At 33.7% G+C, this 18,894-nt stretch overlaps 1 protein-coding gene across 3 annotated transcripts in view; it reads right to left on the bottom strand.

The window, feature by feature from the left end:
* LOC142339040 (prominin-1-like) overlaps positions 1-14,872 on the bottom strand; it is a 187,192-nt gene extending 172,320 nt beyond the window's left edge. For 2 of the 3 annotated variants that reach the window (XM_075388692.1, XM_075388693.1), the window contains exons 1-3: positions 13,633-14,872; positions 6,294-6,354; positions 5,924-5,975 (exon numbers count right to left, since the gene is read on the bottom strand). In XM_075388692.1, coding sequence (XP_075244807.1) covers positions 5,924-5,975; positions 6,294-6,354; positions 13,633-13,882 — 363 coding nt within the window. In that variant the 5' untranslated portion in view covers positions 13,883-14,872. The remainder of the gene's footprint in view (positions 1-5,923; positions 5,976-6,293; positions 6,355-13,632) is intronic. The other variant, XM_075388694.1, reaches the window with a different exon arrangement.
* Between the last annotated feature and the right edge of the window lie 4,022 nt (positions 14,873-18,894).

The raw sequence follows: 18,894 nt of genomic DNA, 5'->3' as shown, positions 1-18,894 counted from the left end.
TGTTTTACAAGAAGAGGTTGCAATTTTAAAGGCTTCCATACCTTTCGCTCACAAAATTTAACTGATTTTTCGAATTCTGCCTGTGTTTACTCTCTTTTTACTTGTTTCGGACTCTGGATTTTGACAGTTATCAATAAAATCTCAATGGGTTATGTAATGAGCCAATTAAATACGTCAATTGATGGCTATATGTTTTCATGGCTTTGAGTATCATTGTTTTCAAAAATTATAAACGTGTTTATTGAATTTGCCCTATATTCTACACGTTAATTATACTCGGTAAAAGCAGATCCCATATCTCATCTGGTAAAATACAAGTCAATGTGTTTAGTTTGGTATTTCTGGAACTATTTCGATTACGTTATGCGTTATTATAAACACGAAATTTGCGCTATTATCAACAATGAATTTTTGAATGTATTGTATCTCTTCCTTATTCAATAGAAAATCATTTACAATGACTTGACAATTAGTGTAGTTAAGCGAGATCGAAACATTGTGCAAACGCAAATTAGAGAGCTTCCTTACTGTTTTTGATGGTGAGCAAAACCAAAATTAGTGTTTTTGCAGCAATTTAGCAAACAAGAAAATTGTCCTCATAACATGCTCTTAGAGTTGTTTTAAGAATAAATAAAAATTAATTTATTTATTTTGTTACAACACTCAGAACATTTTTTATAAAGACGATAGTAAATAATTGTCTGCCAAATGAGGACGAGATAGAAAACATTCAAAAATTCACATAATTTAAAAAAAAGTACGTTTATTTAATAAACAAAGTTCATGTATACAGTTCGTACGGCAAATAACAAACTCGGTGAAAAATCTTGATCAAAAACAATGAAGGCGAAGATTATGTTGGCAAGGTCTAGCTTTTAAGACTTGAGAGCAAAAATGAAATTCGGTAAGAAAATAAAAGCATTGGTATATGTTTATGGATGCAAGTAAATTGCGAAACTTATTACGCTGCCATTGTCCGAAAAATCAAGTATACATAATTAGTTTTGTAGTGCTTTTTCCCTGAACCTTGGTTTAAGATCAGAGTTGTAATTGAAATCACAAATGATCTTCTGGATACCAATTGCGGATTAAGACGACAACTGTGGTTTGGAAATTTACCATAGTGCTGTTCACAAGAGCATTTAATTCTTTGAATTTGGTCTCAAGTAATTACTAAAAAAATCGAGCAAAACATTTTTGGGCTGATTACATGCTCAAAGTGATTTCGTTTCCAGAAAACGCAAATTTTAATGAAAATTACTTTTTTTGAACATTGGCCACGTAGTGAATGTAATAAACTAATAATGAAGTCATATAAAAAACCGGCTGATGTTTCATACAACTCCGGTTTAAACTTTTGCGCTATATAACGCTGAAAGTGTAAGAAATGCGTCAAGATTCATATGTGTAGAAATTGAAGTAAATATAATTTTGAAAATCGATTCACTTGAATTCACGACAGAAAACTGCTATTTCTCTGCATTTACTACAACTTTAATTACGTTCCCAAAAGCCAGCGAGAACTGACTTCTAAGAACTGATTTTAGCGCCCAAAACGGTACAACGAACGTCTGACCAGCCAAAAACATCGATTTTTTTTTCAAACATTACCACTTTGAAACTTTTGGGTTGTCATAAATTATCCCAGACCATATGGGAAACTGAGGCACAGTCATGTTTATCTTGCTTCGATTTTTTTCCAGTAATAATAAAGTAATAAGAGGTTGAAAATTTTTCGCCGACATTTCTATATTTCAACAGTAAGTTAAAATTACCTTTTTCTTAATAATTTAGGGTTGTTATGACTTATAATCTGAAAAAAAAGTTTTCAAAAAATTAAAATTTTCCTACGGTTTGCAAATTGTTTTTGTATCTCAACCTCTAGCGTAGTCTCATCAACTAGAGGTCGCATCGACTTTCAATTGAATTACAACTTAGTTTGAAAAACACGTTTGCATAATTTTTTTTCTTTTGGATATTATCCATATTTTGAGTCTATGCTTTGCTATCTCGGCAGATTATCACAGTAATGACAAATCACTTACACTTAATGCACTGAAATAAGGTGCAATTCAATATATTTAATGTTTTACAAGAAGATGTTGCAATTTTAAAGGCTTCAATACCTTTCGCTCACAAAATTTAACTGATTTTTCGAATTCTGCCTGTGTTTACTCTCTTTTTACTTGTTTCGGACTCTGGATTTTGACAGTTATCAATAAAATCTCAATGATTTATGCAATGAGCCAATTAAATACGTCAATTGATGGCTATATGTTTTCATGGCTTTGAGTATCATTGTTTTCAAAAATTATAAACGTGTTTATTGAATTTGCCCTATATTTTACACGTTAATTATACTTGGTAAAGGCAGATCCCATATCTCATCCGGTAAAATACAAGTCAATGTGTTTAGTTTGGTATTTCTGGAACTATTTCGATTACGTTATGCGTTATTATAAACACGAACTTTGCGCTATTATCAACAATGAATTTTTGAATGTATTGTATCTCTTCCTTATTCAATAGAAAATCATTTACAATGACTTGACAATTAGTGTAGTTGAGCGAGATCGAAACATTGTGCAAACGCAAATTAGAGAGCTTCCTTACTGTTTTTGATGGTGAGCAAAACCAAAATGAGTGTTTTTGCAGCAATTTAGCAAACAAGAAAATTGTCCTCATAACATGCTCTTAGAGTTGTTTTAAGAATAAATAAAAATTAATTTATTTATTTTGTTACAACACTCAGAGCATTTTTTATAAAGACGATAGTAAATAATTGTCTGCCAAATGAGGACGAGATAGAAAACATTCAAAAATTCACATAATTTAAAAAAAGTACGTTTATTTAATAAACAAAGTTCATGTATACAGTTCGTACGGCAAATAACAAACTCGGTGAAAAATCTTGATCAAAAACAATGAAGGCGAAGATTATGTTGGCAAGGTCTAGCTTTTAAGACTTGAGAGCAAAAATGAAATTCGGTAAGAAAATAAAAGCATTGGTATATGTTTATGGATGCAAGTAAATTGCGAAACTTATTACGCTGCCATTGTCCGAAAAATCAAGTATACATAATTAGTTTTGTAGTGCTTTTTCCCTGAACCTTGGTTTAAGATCAGAGTTGTAATTAAAATCACAAATGATCTTCTGGATACCAATTGCGGATTAAGACGACAACTGTGGTTTGGAAATTTATCATAGCGATGTTCACAAGAGCATTTAATTCTTTGAATTTGGTCTCAAGTAATTACTAAAAAATTCGAGCAAAACATTTTTGGGCTGATTACATGCTCAAAGTGATTTCGTTTCCAGAAAACGCAAATTTCATTAAAATTTACTTTTTTTGAACATTGGCCACGTAGTGAATGTAATAAACTAATAATGAAGTCATATAAAAAACCGGTTGATGTTTCATACAACTCCGGTTTAAACTTTTGCGCTATATAACGCTGAAAGTGTAAGAAATGCGTCAAGATTCATATGTGTATAAATTGAAGTAAATATAATTTTGAAAATCAATTCACTTGATTTCATGACAGAAAACTGCTATTTCTCTGCATTAACTACAACTTAAATTACGGTCCCAAAAGCCAGCGAGAACTGACTTCTAAGAACTGATTTTAGCGCCCAAAACGGTACAATGAACGTCTGACCAGCCAAAAACATCGATTTTTTTTCAAACATTACCACTTTGAAACTTTTGGGTTGTCATAAATTATCCCAGATCATATGGGAAACTGAGACACAGTCATGTTTATCTTGCTTCGATTTTTTTCCAGTAATAGTAAAGTAATAAGAGGTTGAAAAGTTTTCGCCGACATTTCTATATTTCAACAGTAAGTTAAAATTACCTCATAAAAAATTAACCACCATTAGTGTCATAAACGTTCTTCACCTTTATTAATTTATATCGATATGGTTGGTTGAAAACTTTTAGGCAGGTGAACTTTTCTAATAATCAATTCTAATAACCGCAAAATTTTGGCACTCTTGTTACAGAGACTGTTTTACAGAGACTCTTGCCGACTGATTTTAGCGAGAACTGACTTCTAGTAACTGATTTTAGCGCCCAAAACGGTACAATGAACGTCTGACCAGCCAAAAACATCAATATTTTTTCAAACATTACCACTTTGAGACCTTTGGTTTGTTATAAATTTATCCCAGACCATATGGGAAACTGAGGCAGAGTCAAGAAGCCCAATTTCTATTGTTGACCTAATGTTTATCTTGCATCGATTTTTTTCCAGTAATAATAAAGTAATAAGAGGTTGGAAAATTTTCGCCGTCATTTCTATATTTCAACAGTAAGTTAAAATTAAGCCATAAAAAATTAACCACCATTAGTGTGGTTAACGTCCTTCACCGTTATTAATGTAAATCGATAGGGTTGGTTGAAAACTTTTAGGCAGGTAAACTTTTCTAATAAACAAATCTAATAACCGCAAATATTTGGCACTCTTATTACAGAGACTGTTTTATTCCGTCATAGTTGAACGCAATTATGTTCACTGGTTTTTGAATAATTATGTCATAAATATATTACAGGAAATCTAGACAAAAGTTTACCACTAAACCCACCACAGCTTACAAGTGATTCGTGAACACGGGATTTGTATAGAAAATGGTGTTCAATCAAAATTTGCCTCTATTAAATTGTTGAAAAATTTTTTTATCGGGTGACTTGTTCCCTCATGTAGTTTCATACACTTTTATAATATAATTATCAAATACAATTTGACAATAGAATTCTTTCCCTTCAAGTATTCTCTCCCTTCAATACTTAATTGAAAACATTAAAACAACGAGCCGTCCTGTTTGGCTGGCGTATTTGAAACTGTATATGCGGTGATAAAATTCTCTTACCGGCAATCCCTTTTTCTTTCAACCCAGGTTTTAATGTATGGCCTTGTATGAAGTCTATCCGAGTACAAGCCCAGGTTTAGGTGCGCAACACTAGACCGCTCTGATCAGACCATTTGGTTCGCATACTGGTGGCGTCTGGGAAACGCTGATTCGCATGATGGTCTGGACAATGGTCGCTCTACGATCTGATCAGAGGGCAAAATTTGAGAAATGGTCTGGGCAATGGTTGCACTACAGTCTGATCAGAGGGCAAACTCGCACTAAACTCTGCTCATAGGTCGCACAAAAATCTGGACAATGGTCGCACTACAGTCTGACCAGAGCACAAAATCTGACCACAGAGCATTAACTGACCATATTTATCTGACTGCAGTTTTTTATCACTGTTTTTGAGGACTCAAAAAAAATTGCATGCACTTCAAAATAACTTTTTGTTTATGTTTCTATCAATTAGTTTTCTTCTAACTTTAAAAAGATACACTAAATTTTTCAAAGATATACTAAATTTGAATAATTTAAACAAATAACAACGGAATATAAAATGTATTCAGGAATGGTCTGATAATAGGACAAAAATTGGAGTATGGTCTGACCAGAGGGAGCGTCGGTCGCACTAGAGTCGCACAAAATTCTGGGTCGCACGATAGTCTGATCAGAAGAATTTGGGGCGCTCGATGGTCTGATGAGTAGTCTTTTGGGTCGCACAATGGTCGCTCAATTTCTTGGGTCGCACTATGGTCTGATGAGAGAGCTTTGTGTCGCACGATGGTCTGATAAGAGTGCAAAGTCTGGGAAATGGTCTGATAAGAGCGGTCTAGGGTCCCGCACCAAAACCTTTTCCTTGAAGAAGTACTCGGATAGACTTCATATAAGGCCATACATGAAAAAAAACCGGGGTTGAAAGAAAAAGGGACTGCCGACAAGAGAGATTGATCACCGCATATACAGTTTCAAATACGCCAGCCAAACAGGGACGGCTCGTTGTTTTAAAGATTTCAATTAAGAATTGAAGGGAAAGAATATTTCAAAAGTTAAATACAACGCACTTACCTGAAGTGTCTCATCCAGAAGGTAGCCAGCATCGTCTTTTTTATCCGCCAGGCTAAAATGTTAGAGTGACTACCCGGGCCGAGGTTTCACCCCTAATCCACCCTAATTAGCGGGGATTAGATGTAGTAAAAATAAAATTTAAAGAATACTGCAAAGATTTGATGTTATGATTCAAAAAGTTATAAAAAACAAAACTGTTTTCTATGGCATCTGTCAAAATTTGCAGTCTTAGAGCTTTCAATAAATGCAAGTTGTAGAGAAATAAAGTTGTGAAGTCAATATGATTTATGAAGAAGTCAATGCTCAATAAAGTGGAAGCTCTTAGATGAAAAGATTTTGTCATCCCAGTTTATGTTGATTATTAGCTTACCTTGGGTCACCATTGGGGCCGTTGTTACCCAGAAAGGTTTGCAACATCGCTCCAATTCCATCTAAAAAACAATAAAAAAGACAATAAAAAATAGAATTCTTTGCAACAAATTCTGAAATTACTACAACACTAAGCTAAAGGGATTGACTTTTTTTCCAAAAAAAAACTCTGAAATAGTGCACCTCTAAGTCTGATATTCATGATAATTGGTTGTTTTTTGACACATAGATGCACTCAGAATATAAAGTCTGCTTAGAAGTTGGTTGTTGTATATAAAATTTGTTGGAGCACTGGAGCAAGAAAAAACAAAGACTTGGAAATAATTGAAAGTTAGTTGTGTTTTAAACGTTTCTTTAGAACTCAAGGGCGGAAATTTAGTTAACAATTCATTATGTCCAAGACGTACATTTATTCCAGTAAATGTACTCAAATTTGTTATATTTTCTCCATGATAGTTGATAGCAACGTGTCAATTAGACAAAAATGAAACAAAACATAATGTTCAAAAATGGCATTGAAAGTCCTCGCAATAAAAACTGTGGATCAGGGAAACATAATACAAATTAGCACTAACCGGTGCAATGACTCCATAGGAAAATTTAGGTTTCTAAAGAGGATTTAAAGTATACAATAAAAAATATACAATAACTAAAAAAAGGAGGATTTTAAGTTTCATTAAGTGAGCTTATAAAAGTACAGAATACAGTTTCAAAACTTGACTGAATAACTCCTCCGTGAACAACTTCTCCTCTTTTGTTTTCTCAAGACCGAATAAAAATTAATTTACAAAAATTTACAAAAAAAATTCTCCCAGAAAAGAAACAATATTGGCCTTTTTTCGTTTGAAATTTTTGTCTAATAAATGCTTTCTGGTTTTCTATATTTATTCTACAACAATCCGGTTCCTTAACAACTGTATTACAGGTATGAACTCTAAGAGTTAGTTTTTGTAAAGATGTTGATTACAAGGTTTTAAAAAGATGTTGATTACAAGATGTTTTAAAAGCAAAGCAGAAAATTTAAAAATTTTGGGAACCGTTTGACTGATAATTTCAACTGAGAAAATTTGAAACTCTTGTTGAAACAAAATTAGTCATATTTGCTCTTCATATCTCCTTTTCCGACCTTTGATAAATCTTATAGAAAATACAATTATACAATTTTGATAAATACAACATTAAAAGCTAAATTTTGCATTATTAAGTTACTTTACTTACTGCAATTATGATTTGTGACAAAACAATGGCTTTTGGGAATTATGTTAGAAAACCACTTTAAATCAAAAATTGAAGCGCAGAAAAAAAATGGAAATTTTCTGTTCTTCAGAAATTTTTCTCATAATGAAAATATAAGAATGCAGCTACAACATGATACAATTGTTCTATATATGAAGCTAGAACTTAATGCTGAACAATAAAGATCACATGTCTTCAACAAGTTCAAAATAGCTGTAGATTGTGTAATTTTCGTACGAAAAGCAGGAGCTAGTAAAAACTGGCTGATCAAATAAAACGTCTCTTAAATTATTTTGAAAAATTTTAGGCTGACTGAAGTAGCGCCCCTTATGAAATGTATAGATCATTTCTTTATTCTGTTTGAAATTGTTCAGTTATTTATTTCTGAAGCTGACACAGATTAAAATCTCTAAAATTGACGATACGGCCGGAACCATCGGAAAAAGAACGAGTTCGGCAGCAAGTTCGGGTGACTGCCAAAAATTCACCTTGTGTTATCTACACAAAGATTTTCAGCGTTTTTCAACAAAAAAACAAACAATAACTTTTAATCAACCTCTGTTGCTATAATAGCGGTTAAATAAACTGCTAGTGTAATAAATTTTAAAGCACTGGAAAAACACTTCAGCATTAGACCACGAGTTTATCAAACTCTTTTATCGCCACTGTTACTAACTAAACAGTGGCAATAAAAGTGTGATGATAAACTCGTAGTCTAATGATGGAAACATCTTGATAAATTGGTAGTCTAAAAAAAACAAACATCATCGCAACAGGTGTTGATTAAAAAAATTACCACATGGTTGTTTCGCCCTCGAAATATTTATAACACCTCGGCTTCGCCCCAGAGTTTGATAACTTCTCGGTGGTGACAATAACCGTGTGGTAATATTCAGAAGAATGGACTTGTCAAAAAATATTAATAGCAAAAATGACCAATTTTCCGGAACGGTCACAAAATCCATCCTGATTGAGAAAAATTTTGAAACTGGATAGCTCTAACGCAAAAAAAATATGGGGTTTCATTTTGTTTTTTTTTCTATTCTTGATGCGTTTTGACCGATACCACATCGAAGGTATCGAAAATCAGGATATAACATCCAAACCATTACTTCGAGTTTAGAACAATAAAATAAAACTATTGTATTCTAAAATTTTCTGAAGTGTCCAGAACATTATTTGAAAAAAGAACAGATAATTTTTGAACAGAGACGATAAGTATGTTTTCGAGTATTTGTTCTCTCATTGGACTATTTGATAGAAAAGGCAAGTCAGTCCGTCAAAAATGATCTGGAGGCAAGTTTAGAACAAGAAAAAAAACTCAAGAACGACCTTTTCAGTGGCCTTTTCTGATAGCAGTTTTGCAGTTTACGTGTTTGCGACCACTGAGGACTCAACAGCTCTCGAAAACTTTGATACTCTTTCTTCGTACATTTTTTCCTAAATTCTAGCCAATAAAGAGAAAATAGATAAAATAGATAAAAAAAACTTGGGGCATAACGCTTTTAGCCTCTAGCTCAGATAAGAAATCATTATGTAGCTTAGGACCACATTAATCTCAAACTGATTAGGAAAATTGTTAACGGTGTCCATCTTGGAGAACTTGAATGCGAACTTGAAAGCCAAGTTTATGAGCAGATGCAATACCTATGCACCGACAGAGATTTTCGTCTCCAGATTTTAGGCTCTTTACCATCACATATAACACGTCTAGACGAAAAAAAATGTCTGGAGAAGTCATGGAGGTCATGGCCTCAAAAACATCTAGAAAAAGATTGTGCGTTCCTCTCAACAATGTCGCATCAAATTCTGCCCTGGCTCAAAGTATCCAAAATGGTCAAATCAGAGGACAAAATCTGAAAATCGGTCTGATCAAAGGATAAAATCTGGAAAACGGTCTGATTAGAGGACAACGTCTGGAAGTTTTGTTATTTTGGCAGTGTTTGTAGTTAATATGTTCATTGCCTCGATGCCATCGAAACCAGTTCAATTTTTCAAGAGCAATTTTTATTTTTTATTTCAAATAAATAGAGTGGCATGCTTACAGCATTTAGCTCAGAAATAATATAAAACTTCTTCAGTCTCAGCCATACCCAGTAAAACTAAAATAATTCTCGTAAAAACTTTAGTGCAAAATTTTGAATTTATACGATGGTATGCTTCGCAGAATCTCAAATAAACCGCGTTCAAGTATGCTTCAAATTTATATATACTTTTTGATATTATGATGCTTTTCGACTTGTGTATGACTAGACGTAGTCAACTAGCATATTACAAAATCTGAAAAACTTGAATAAGCCGCAATATTTCATCATGAATTTAAGTCAATTAAAATCTGATGAACAAAGTAAACTCCCATAAAGCCATTGACCCAAACTGAAGTTCTGTCTGAAAAAATTGAACTATATCCGTACATAAGGCTGAGTGACAACCAGTACTGATACAGAATGTTAGGGAGTTAAGCAGGCGCAACTACTGAGAAACTTGACCAGTATAGCCCGTTCTCACGTTCTTTTCTTGTTCTTCAAGGCTTCATTTCTCTAGCCAAGTGCGTTGAAAAAAGTAGAGCTTCTAGTCAAGCTATGTCAAGTTTATCTTTCAAGCTGCACAATTTACATTAGGTTGTTTTCTCTCAACCTTCTAACACATAACAAACTCAGAGAACTTTCAAGTTTTAATACTGATTCAGAAGGATTTCAGAACCAACTGTGAAGTGATTTCTGAGTTTCTCTGAATCAGAGCAAAATTTAGAGAAGACATTTATTTAGTATTCTTCTGAGTTAGAAAATAATTCAGAATGAATCAGTGAATTAACTGTGAATCAGAAAAATTCAACGCAGAATGTGACCGGAATTAGACTCTGACTCAGTACTGATTTTGCCTTAGAGTTAGGTACGGGTAGTTAATTGAGCCCAACTTACCCCAGTCACCTTTAGGATATACTCGATTGACGACGTGGGAGATGATTTTGTCATATAAAATGTCAAAAGGAAACTTGAATGAAAAGCCATCTACAATTAGATCGTCCAATTTGGTTTCTCTGGTATTAAAAGGGGGGTAATAAAAACCATCGCCGGTAAAACAAATCTGCGATTGTCCTTCACAATTTTCATTTACTTGGACAGAGCTCATTTTCGACAAAATTCAGCAAAAAAATAAACAGAAGCAATGTCAATAATAAAAAATAAACAAATTTATTTCGTGTAAGCGTAACTTTATATTATCATTTCCGCTCTGTGGAAAGCAAATGTTGTTTCTGTGGTACAGTTATAACATTAACTCCGATTTTTTAGTTTCTTTATGCAGCCCCTGGGTTTAAAATGATTAGAAGATTTTCTTCTCATTTTCATTCCTTTTTCGGCATTTGTTTGAGTTTGCAAGAAAAAATTAAACTGCGTTATATTGCTTATACCACTGAAATATCTTATCATGTGGCCCGTTTGATCGTAAACGGTTCCGAGCTGAAAAATACTCAGAAAATATTGTAATGTCATCATTGTCTTGTCATCATTGAAAAGAAGGTCAAATTTTAAGACAAAAATTGTCATATTAGTTATTTCATTAAGCTGATTGAATATATGGAACTCAAATATACGAAGTTACAAGTAATTTGATAGGTTTAAGTGTGATTTACATAATATTTAATTATTTAAAGAGCCACGAAAAGAAATTGAAGAAAAGCTTTTCACGTCGACATGAAAAGCTTTTCCTTCGTGATTAAAGTTTTCCTCCTTTCGGTCATTGTCAAGGCGGTCCGACTTGTTTTTGCAAGAACATATATGGTAGTCGATAAGAAACAAAATCGTGCTGTTAAGTTCGTCAACTTTTCCAGCTTTTTCGCAATTTCCTTAAAATGCTTACAAAGTCGGTCTTCTAATAACATCTCAAAAATTTACGGCCAATGGGACAATTTTATTAAGAACTTCTGAGAACACGTTTTCTGAGATATCACACATCTGAGAAGCCATTTCATTAGCTTTTTCACATATCTGAACACATTTTTGAAAAGGGGAGCAAGCTGATCAAAGAAGCATCATTTCTTAATTTTGACCCCTACGAACATTAAGAGATCAGTTTTTTCTCAATGCTTTTTCTGTCAATATGCGTTTCCTTTTTATTGTTTGTCATTGGATAAAGTTTGCGTGGCTAATGGTGCATTTGAACAAAATTAAATAGAGTGGGGCATTTTTCAATAACTTTCTTTTAAAAGAAATAAAGTCCTCTAAATATTTATTAAAAGAAAACAACGTTTTTTCAATGGCTAGTAATTGGCTATAAGCAAATTTTGTGATAACTTGAGTTGGAATCGCTGACCCGCTTTATAAAGGGGTTATGTTTATCTCTCCAAAACAACATTACCGATTTTAAAAAACTTCACTCACATTTAAGGTTTTCCTTGTTCAAAAAGTAGGTACGTAAGGTAAATTATCTTTTAATTTCATTACGTCAATTGTATAAAAACAGCATAAATTGCATTGCTGCAAACAGAAGACCACCTAAGTCTCAATTGCATTCAAAATAGATAGTATTTCAACTTGCACAAATAGATATCAATTCAACTAATCATTTATTTTGCTCTCTTGTTTTTTCAACAAACGGCGAAATTTTCAAGTACCTTTCGTTTGGAGATTTTGCATTGTTACACGCTTCTTTGGTTGGATGTCCCAGAAGTTGAAACTATCTAATTTACAAAATACACAGCAAAGGCAGACATGATCTTTATCGGTCAAAATTGACCGAGCCTGAAACTTAATTATGTTTTGCCAGGTTAATGCCTGGGGTTCGCTTAAACTGTGCGGAAATGGGTTACTCTCAAAATCTAGGCTATTTTGAAAGGAAATTGGTATCCGATTTCTGCAGAATTAGCGAAATGAAAAATTACGGAATCCATACTACCATGCGCGTAGCCTAAATTCCCCAGTTGAGTTTACCGTTTTATTGTTTATTGATTTCTGCGTTGGAGCATACAAAATGAATTTTTATTACTTTCATAACGAAATGGTTATGAAAATAATAAAAACTTCAAAACTCAGAAGTGATTTCTGGAACTTAAATAAAAACAAAAATGTCCCAAAAAAATTTCTCAGCTTGAAACTGTAAAATAAGCGACACTTCAAGTTTTTTTACTCAAACTTAATAACCGGTGTTAGCGAATCTTCATTCTGATTACAATTTAGCGCAACTCATTTTTTAATTAGCTACAAAACATTGGAATTCAGCATTGGAATTCGGCAAAAATTTTCGTGGAATTTCTTTACAAACATTGCAAAATCTATTTGCCCACTTTGTAGAATTTACTCAAACAAAAAATTGCACACATTGTGGAATTTAGTTAAGCATATTGTTGAATCTGTGACCGGATTTGGTAACCACATTCTGCTTTTTTAACGTAACACAATTCAAAAAAATTAAGAAAATCCATTTTTATTGAGTTCAGAGTATAAAGGATGTAGTCTGAGTTCCGCAACTGAACGTAATAGAATTCCGCGAGGTCATTTTTCCCCTAAAATTTTCTCTTTTTTTCCTGTTTTTTCTCTTGTTTTTTTCTCTTCAAATTTTTCTTGTTTTTTGGCGCTCCATGCTATCAGTTTTTTTTGTTTTACTGGCCTGTTTTCCTGTTTTTGGGCACGCCGTGCTTGTTGTTTTTTTTGAGTGCCTAATGTTCAGTTTTTTCCTCTGTGTTATAGCAAGTTTGGAGGCAGTAAGCATTCATCTTCAACCCAAATTCAGCCCAGCTTCAACCCATCTCCAACTCAAGAAAATCAAGAAAAAGAACATCCAGAAACAGAAAAGTTGAAAAAAAAAATTGAAATAAGTAAGAGAAAGACGATCGAAGATGGAAGGACTTCTTTGCTGATACATTAGATTAATAATTGTCGGGTGATTTTTCCGCTTGTTTTCTTTTGTCGATTCCCAAAATATGTGTACGTTCAAATATTGGGACGTTTTGAATTTTTTCCGAGCCCCTTAGGACCCTAAGACGTTTCGCGCGTGCTTTTTAGCTGTAGGAAGTACTTGAAAAAAAATGGTTATCTTGTAAGATTCTGGCAGAAAAAATGGCAGAAATTTCAAGATTGAAAATTCTCCAATGTAATAATCCTAACTCCAAGGAAGTCCGCTTGGGAATGCGAACTTGTAGAACCCTCCAACTATGTCCTGCAAGTAGACAGTGAGACCTCCGTTGTCTGGTTCCGTCTCCAAATCCACATTAGATGGCCTCCCACTAGCTGGGGGAAAACTGAGCTCCTCCCCCACCAGACAAACATCAACACTCGTGTCACATGATGAAGTCAACAATACGTTATCAAAGTAAACAAACTGAAGAACCAAAACCAAAAGTAAACAAACCCTCATAATTTTTTTCACAAACGTGAGATTTTTATCCGCGGTTGTATATGGAAGTTGTAATTTCAATGATCATTAAATTTCCAGTTGTCAAGTTCTCTCTTTAACAATCACTGAATCGGTCAGTTCGGATAAACAAAATAGATAAAAATTGGAATATCCACAGTTTATGACGTTAAACAATATGGTCTTGGTGCAAACTTATTTTGATTTTCTTGAAGTTAAGCTTGCGGCTCAAATGTTTGGCAATACAAAAAGCTTTTTGTCTTTTACTACAAAGTCTTTGTTGATTAATGCTTCACTGGTTTCAATTTCTTCTATAAGTTCGATCTACAAAATGAGAGCGAGAGAGAGATAGAGAGTTTAGACGTGCTCATAGTTATAACTACTTTTAACTGACGTCATTTATAGTTTTCGATAAAAATCAACTTTCTGAGTCAAATGTTATACGTAAAACTGCTATAGTTGCGTAGAGTGTTTTTGGAAAATTAATCAAGTGAAAAATAGAACAGTAAAAGTGAGTTTACGTTTTTTTCTACGAATGTGAAACTATACAAAATAGATCTATACAAAACTATACCTTCGTTGAATTTTTCAATGCTTATAAAACGTAGTTTGCTACAGTAGTGTGACTAATTTTTGAATTGAATAAACTAATAGTTAACGTGAAAGGATTTTGAAGCGGAAGTTAAAATTAATTGAAGTGCAGTTATCGAATTAACAATCGGCAGTTATAAGTTTATTGAGAAAATTAAATAAAAGTGAACAAGTTAGATATAAAGTGTAAAAATTGTTAAGTATTATTATCTCACATAATCTGCTCGGTGGATTTAAATGCTCACAAATTAATAAATCTAATGCGCTTTAGAGATCTTTTGCAGCGGAAGACAAATAAAGGGAACATTTTCAAGGATAATCGTGTTTTTAATATTATACCAGGACATTAAAATTGGTAAAAACGCCTCCAAGCGCCAAAATAAATAAGATTTATAACCGGACATTGAATCTATTATTATAATTCTGATAACTCTTGCTTATAATAGATATTATACGATTATTATTGTTCTACCGACAAATAAATTGGTTTTTCTGCATTAAAAATTAAACTTAAAGTAACCGTTAATGAAACGCTAGCAAAACGTTGCGTTTATAGTCGTTCTGAAGCCAACCTAAAGTTTAAAATGTCATAACTGCTGTTTTGAAATGTTTGTGTTTGGTAATTTTTGAATGAGTGGCTTATATTGGAGTCAAATTTTTTGTGCTCATTTTTTGCATACCAATTACAAGGAGGAAAAATGTTACGTAATACCATAGGTAAATCCATGAAAAATAATTTGGAGCAGTAAAAACCAGAGCAAAATTGCGAATGAGATTTCATATAAATCAGATACTGCCATTGTGTGCGCTAGAACGTTTGGTGACTATTATTACGCTTCAGATGATGTAAACAATGTCCTTCACTCAGAATATGTTCTTCACTCTGATTGATAATTGGTGCATTTGCTAAGCATAATGAAAATCCGATGCATGAGGTATTCAAAAAATCAAAAATCCTCAAATTTTCACCTTGTAGCCCTACTCGATGTTCCTGAAAGACCTGTAAAGTGAAATATCTGTGAAGTAATTTTTTTAAAAATTGTTTAATTTTAACGTATAACTGATAAAAAGTTGCTTATTTTTAGACTCAAGTTCCACTTGAGTTTGTATCAAAGTACCAAGAGTTTACATGTGTCGAGAAATTATTGCAATATTATACAAGATTACCGCAAAAATCAGGTTGAAATTTAGCTTATTTTTTTACAGCGCAAACATCCTACAATTTTGATGCACTGAAACGAGTTAGCATTTGCAACAGTTGCTTCAATAAGAGGAAAGAGGGGCAACTTAGAGAGAAAAACAAAGACAAAATTATTATTAAAAGGAAACTTGCTAACTTCCTCCCTAGATTTTTTTTGAACGTTCACATCTGAGATAGAACACTGTCGACGTTACTGAGAGAAAAAAGAGAGCAGGTAATCAGTTGGATCCTATCTTTATCCTGCCATTTAGTTCAGCGTGCTTTTTCTGGGGTGGTTTAACTTTCCTGTGTTTTGGTTCCATCCAATGAAGCAAACACAATTTGGTTTCGTTTGATGAAATTTTTGAAACTTACGCAACTAATCCTTCTCAGTCTTCATCTCAAGCCGATGCTTAGACTGCCTTTAGACTGCGTAATAACGAATTGAGAATATACAGGAGTTTTTCACACAATCCGCGGAACAACTCAGTAATTTCCGATGAACGAAACAAACTTTAGAAGCGAGTACTTGAGAATTCTTACTATCAACGTTTCCGGACAAAACAGTGCCAGACAAAACAGTCCCACACAAAATAGTTCAATACAGGGAGACAAAATAATCCCAGACAAAATAGTCCCGAATAAACATCAAAATAATTGTTAAAAACATTCTACAAACAATGAACAAACATAATCCAGAGTTAATTTTCTGAATGTTTTGTTTTTAATTGATATGAACGAGGATTAAACCAAAAACTTGTTTTAAAATACATATTTTGGCTAAAACTAAGTTGTAATCAACTCAATGTTTGTTCAATGAAGTACAATTATATGAATAAATTAAGTGGTTCCTTTGTTAATTGGTGTGCATATGTTTAACTCTATGCTTTCTTGGGACTATTTTGTCTAGGACTGTTTTGTCTGGGACTTTTTTTGTCTGTTAACCTACTAAAAATGAAGCATCGTTTGACCAGCCGTAAGAATTTACCAGAAGATCTGTCAGTGATCGTTAAAAGTGATCACTTCGCAGTGAAATACGAAAAACTTGACTCAATTACAAAAAAATTAACTAATGATTGTTATTTAAAAAAATTTGATTGCGTATAATTAGAATCCACAAAAACACATTGCACTTAAGTGCCGAAATGTCGATTTATTCCATTAGATTTCAGAAAAAAGTGCTATCAGCTACTATATGATTTCTCAAACGTCCTGACAGCCAGATAATTTGACAAAATATACCTTTGCGAAAATTTGAATCTCGATCACAGACAGGCCCTTGAGAAAATGTTTTTTTTCAATGAAACAAACGAGAAAACCATATGCAAGAGACAAAAAGAAGAACGCTAAAACACCAACAATTTCATTTACAGGGGACAAATAGGTGAGCGGCGAGATGTTCGAGAAAAATTCTCTGGATAATCAAATTGCACGAACCGCTTTGAGAATGATGCGTGAGAAAAACAATTACTTTTCTATGCAGTTTCTCTGAATGCAAGGTTTTCAAAGGGGAGTAAAATATCTCGAGGACTAAAACTCTTCCCAACGAATTTGAGTTTTTTCTTCAATTTGGTTTTTTCTTCAACAGTAAATTTAGCTGCTACATTGCAGTGAGCCGCTTTGAAATACACCAAATATGTGTTACACTCTGTAAAAAGTACAACTCCAAGTCATCATTTTCAACTTGCATTGAGAGTGGTGGAAATTAGGTTCGTGGATGTTGATTGCAGTAGCGTCCTTCGAAATTTTGTATTACCGGCTAAATATGGTGCTTCCCTCACACTTGCAGTAAAAAAGACGCGGCGATTGCCAAAATGAGCTGTGAATTATTGAGTCAGCTAATAGCTAGTTTTCTGGCTAAAAAACCAAAAATATAGCGACAAAATTGTTTAACACTGTAGGGTTTCTCGTTCAAATCAGCCAATCAGCGGATGTAATCCTTCACTATGCAGACGTAAGGTATAAAAAAAATTCGAACTGGATCAAATTATGCCTTACTACAAGTTTCAAAACATTTTTGTGTTAGTCAAACATGCGCTCCTGATACGCACCCTCAGGTGAATTTCTTCCAGAAACCATCGACTGCACAGTATTTCACTCTCAAAACATCCTCTTTCACAAAAAGTCGACCTTGTAAAAGACTCCGGCGTTCAACAAGGTGATACCTTTGTGCAAGTGATTGACTCCATGACGTCATGACGAAAATTGAAGATTAGAAAACGTTTTGCAGGTTTTGCGCAAAACACTCGGTATGTTCGACTTGGTAGCAATTCGGCAATCAAATAAAGGAAGTGCTTGCATGGATAGTCGTGGAAGAAGCTATGTCTAAAAATAAAATTGAGAGCCATGGTCTTCAACGGAATCGCCTATCAACAATCAAGAAATGAGAAAGAAAGTCAGCCATGTTTTTAAAGTTTTTTTCTACTACTAGAGGAAACTCGATGTATTCAGCTCCGTGGTAAAATCAAAACATATTCAAAAAAATTGCTATTGCTGGAAAAATTAGGCTGTCTAAATGATCCTAAGAGTACATTGAGGATTCTTCGTCAATGTCTGAGTGCACAAAAAGCAGTTCAGTAGCTCCGCAACAAAAAACTGCTGACAACCGAACTGGCCGTATTGCCTAATTTGTTAAGTTGTAGCCAGAAGGAAGACTTTGATCAAAATCTGGAAAACCGATCCAAGATAATGCCTTGAATCATGCCCGTCTGCCGATAACCATATCCGTAATGTGGATTAGACAATCTCAGATACGAAACTCGGGGGCCTGTATTGGCTATTAGAATCAAACAATTATTACTTTTCGAATCACTTCAAAATTTCTCAGAAAATCAAGTTTGCATTGAAAAGTTCCAGTCTTTCGAAAAGTTTGTTTTATCCCTTAGACCTTAGTTGGCGAGAAATTGGACGCATCAGCATTTCGACGCAAAGAAACAAACACTTCTGAGGGAATGAAAAAAGAATTATGTCTGGGAGTTTTCCCCGCTTGGGCGCTTGATCAATATGCCCGCTGATTCCCCCGGGTCTTCACCTCACTCTCTCCGAATTAAATTCAATACATTCTCAAATACAAATTCAGAGTTTAAGCGAATGACGGTGCAAGAAAAATTTGTATCTTTTAATAATAGACAATATGAATTAATTTGGTGAGCACGCCATCATGTTCCATGGCTGAGGGGAAGCCATGTCCAGACAGGAAGGAGTTTACGACCAATTAGCTACAGAATGTACCGGAGCAAACTAA

The sequence above is a fragment of the Convolutriloba macropyga genome, chromosome 5 (genome assembly GCF_964194025.1).
Source record: "Convolutriloba macropyga chromosome 5, txConMacr16.3, whole genome shotgun sequence".
Taxonomy (NCBI): domain Eukaryota; kingdom Metazoa; phylum Xenacoelomorpha; order Acoela; family Convolutidae; genus Convolutriloba; species Convolutriloba macropyga.
This window is presented reverse-complemented; position numbering and strand designations above follow the sequence as displayed.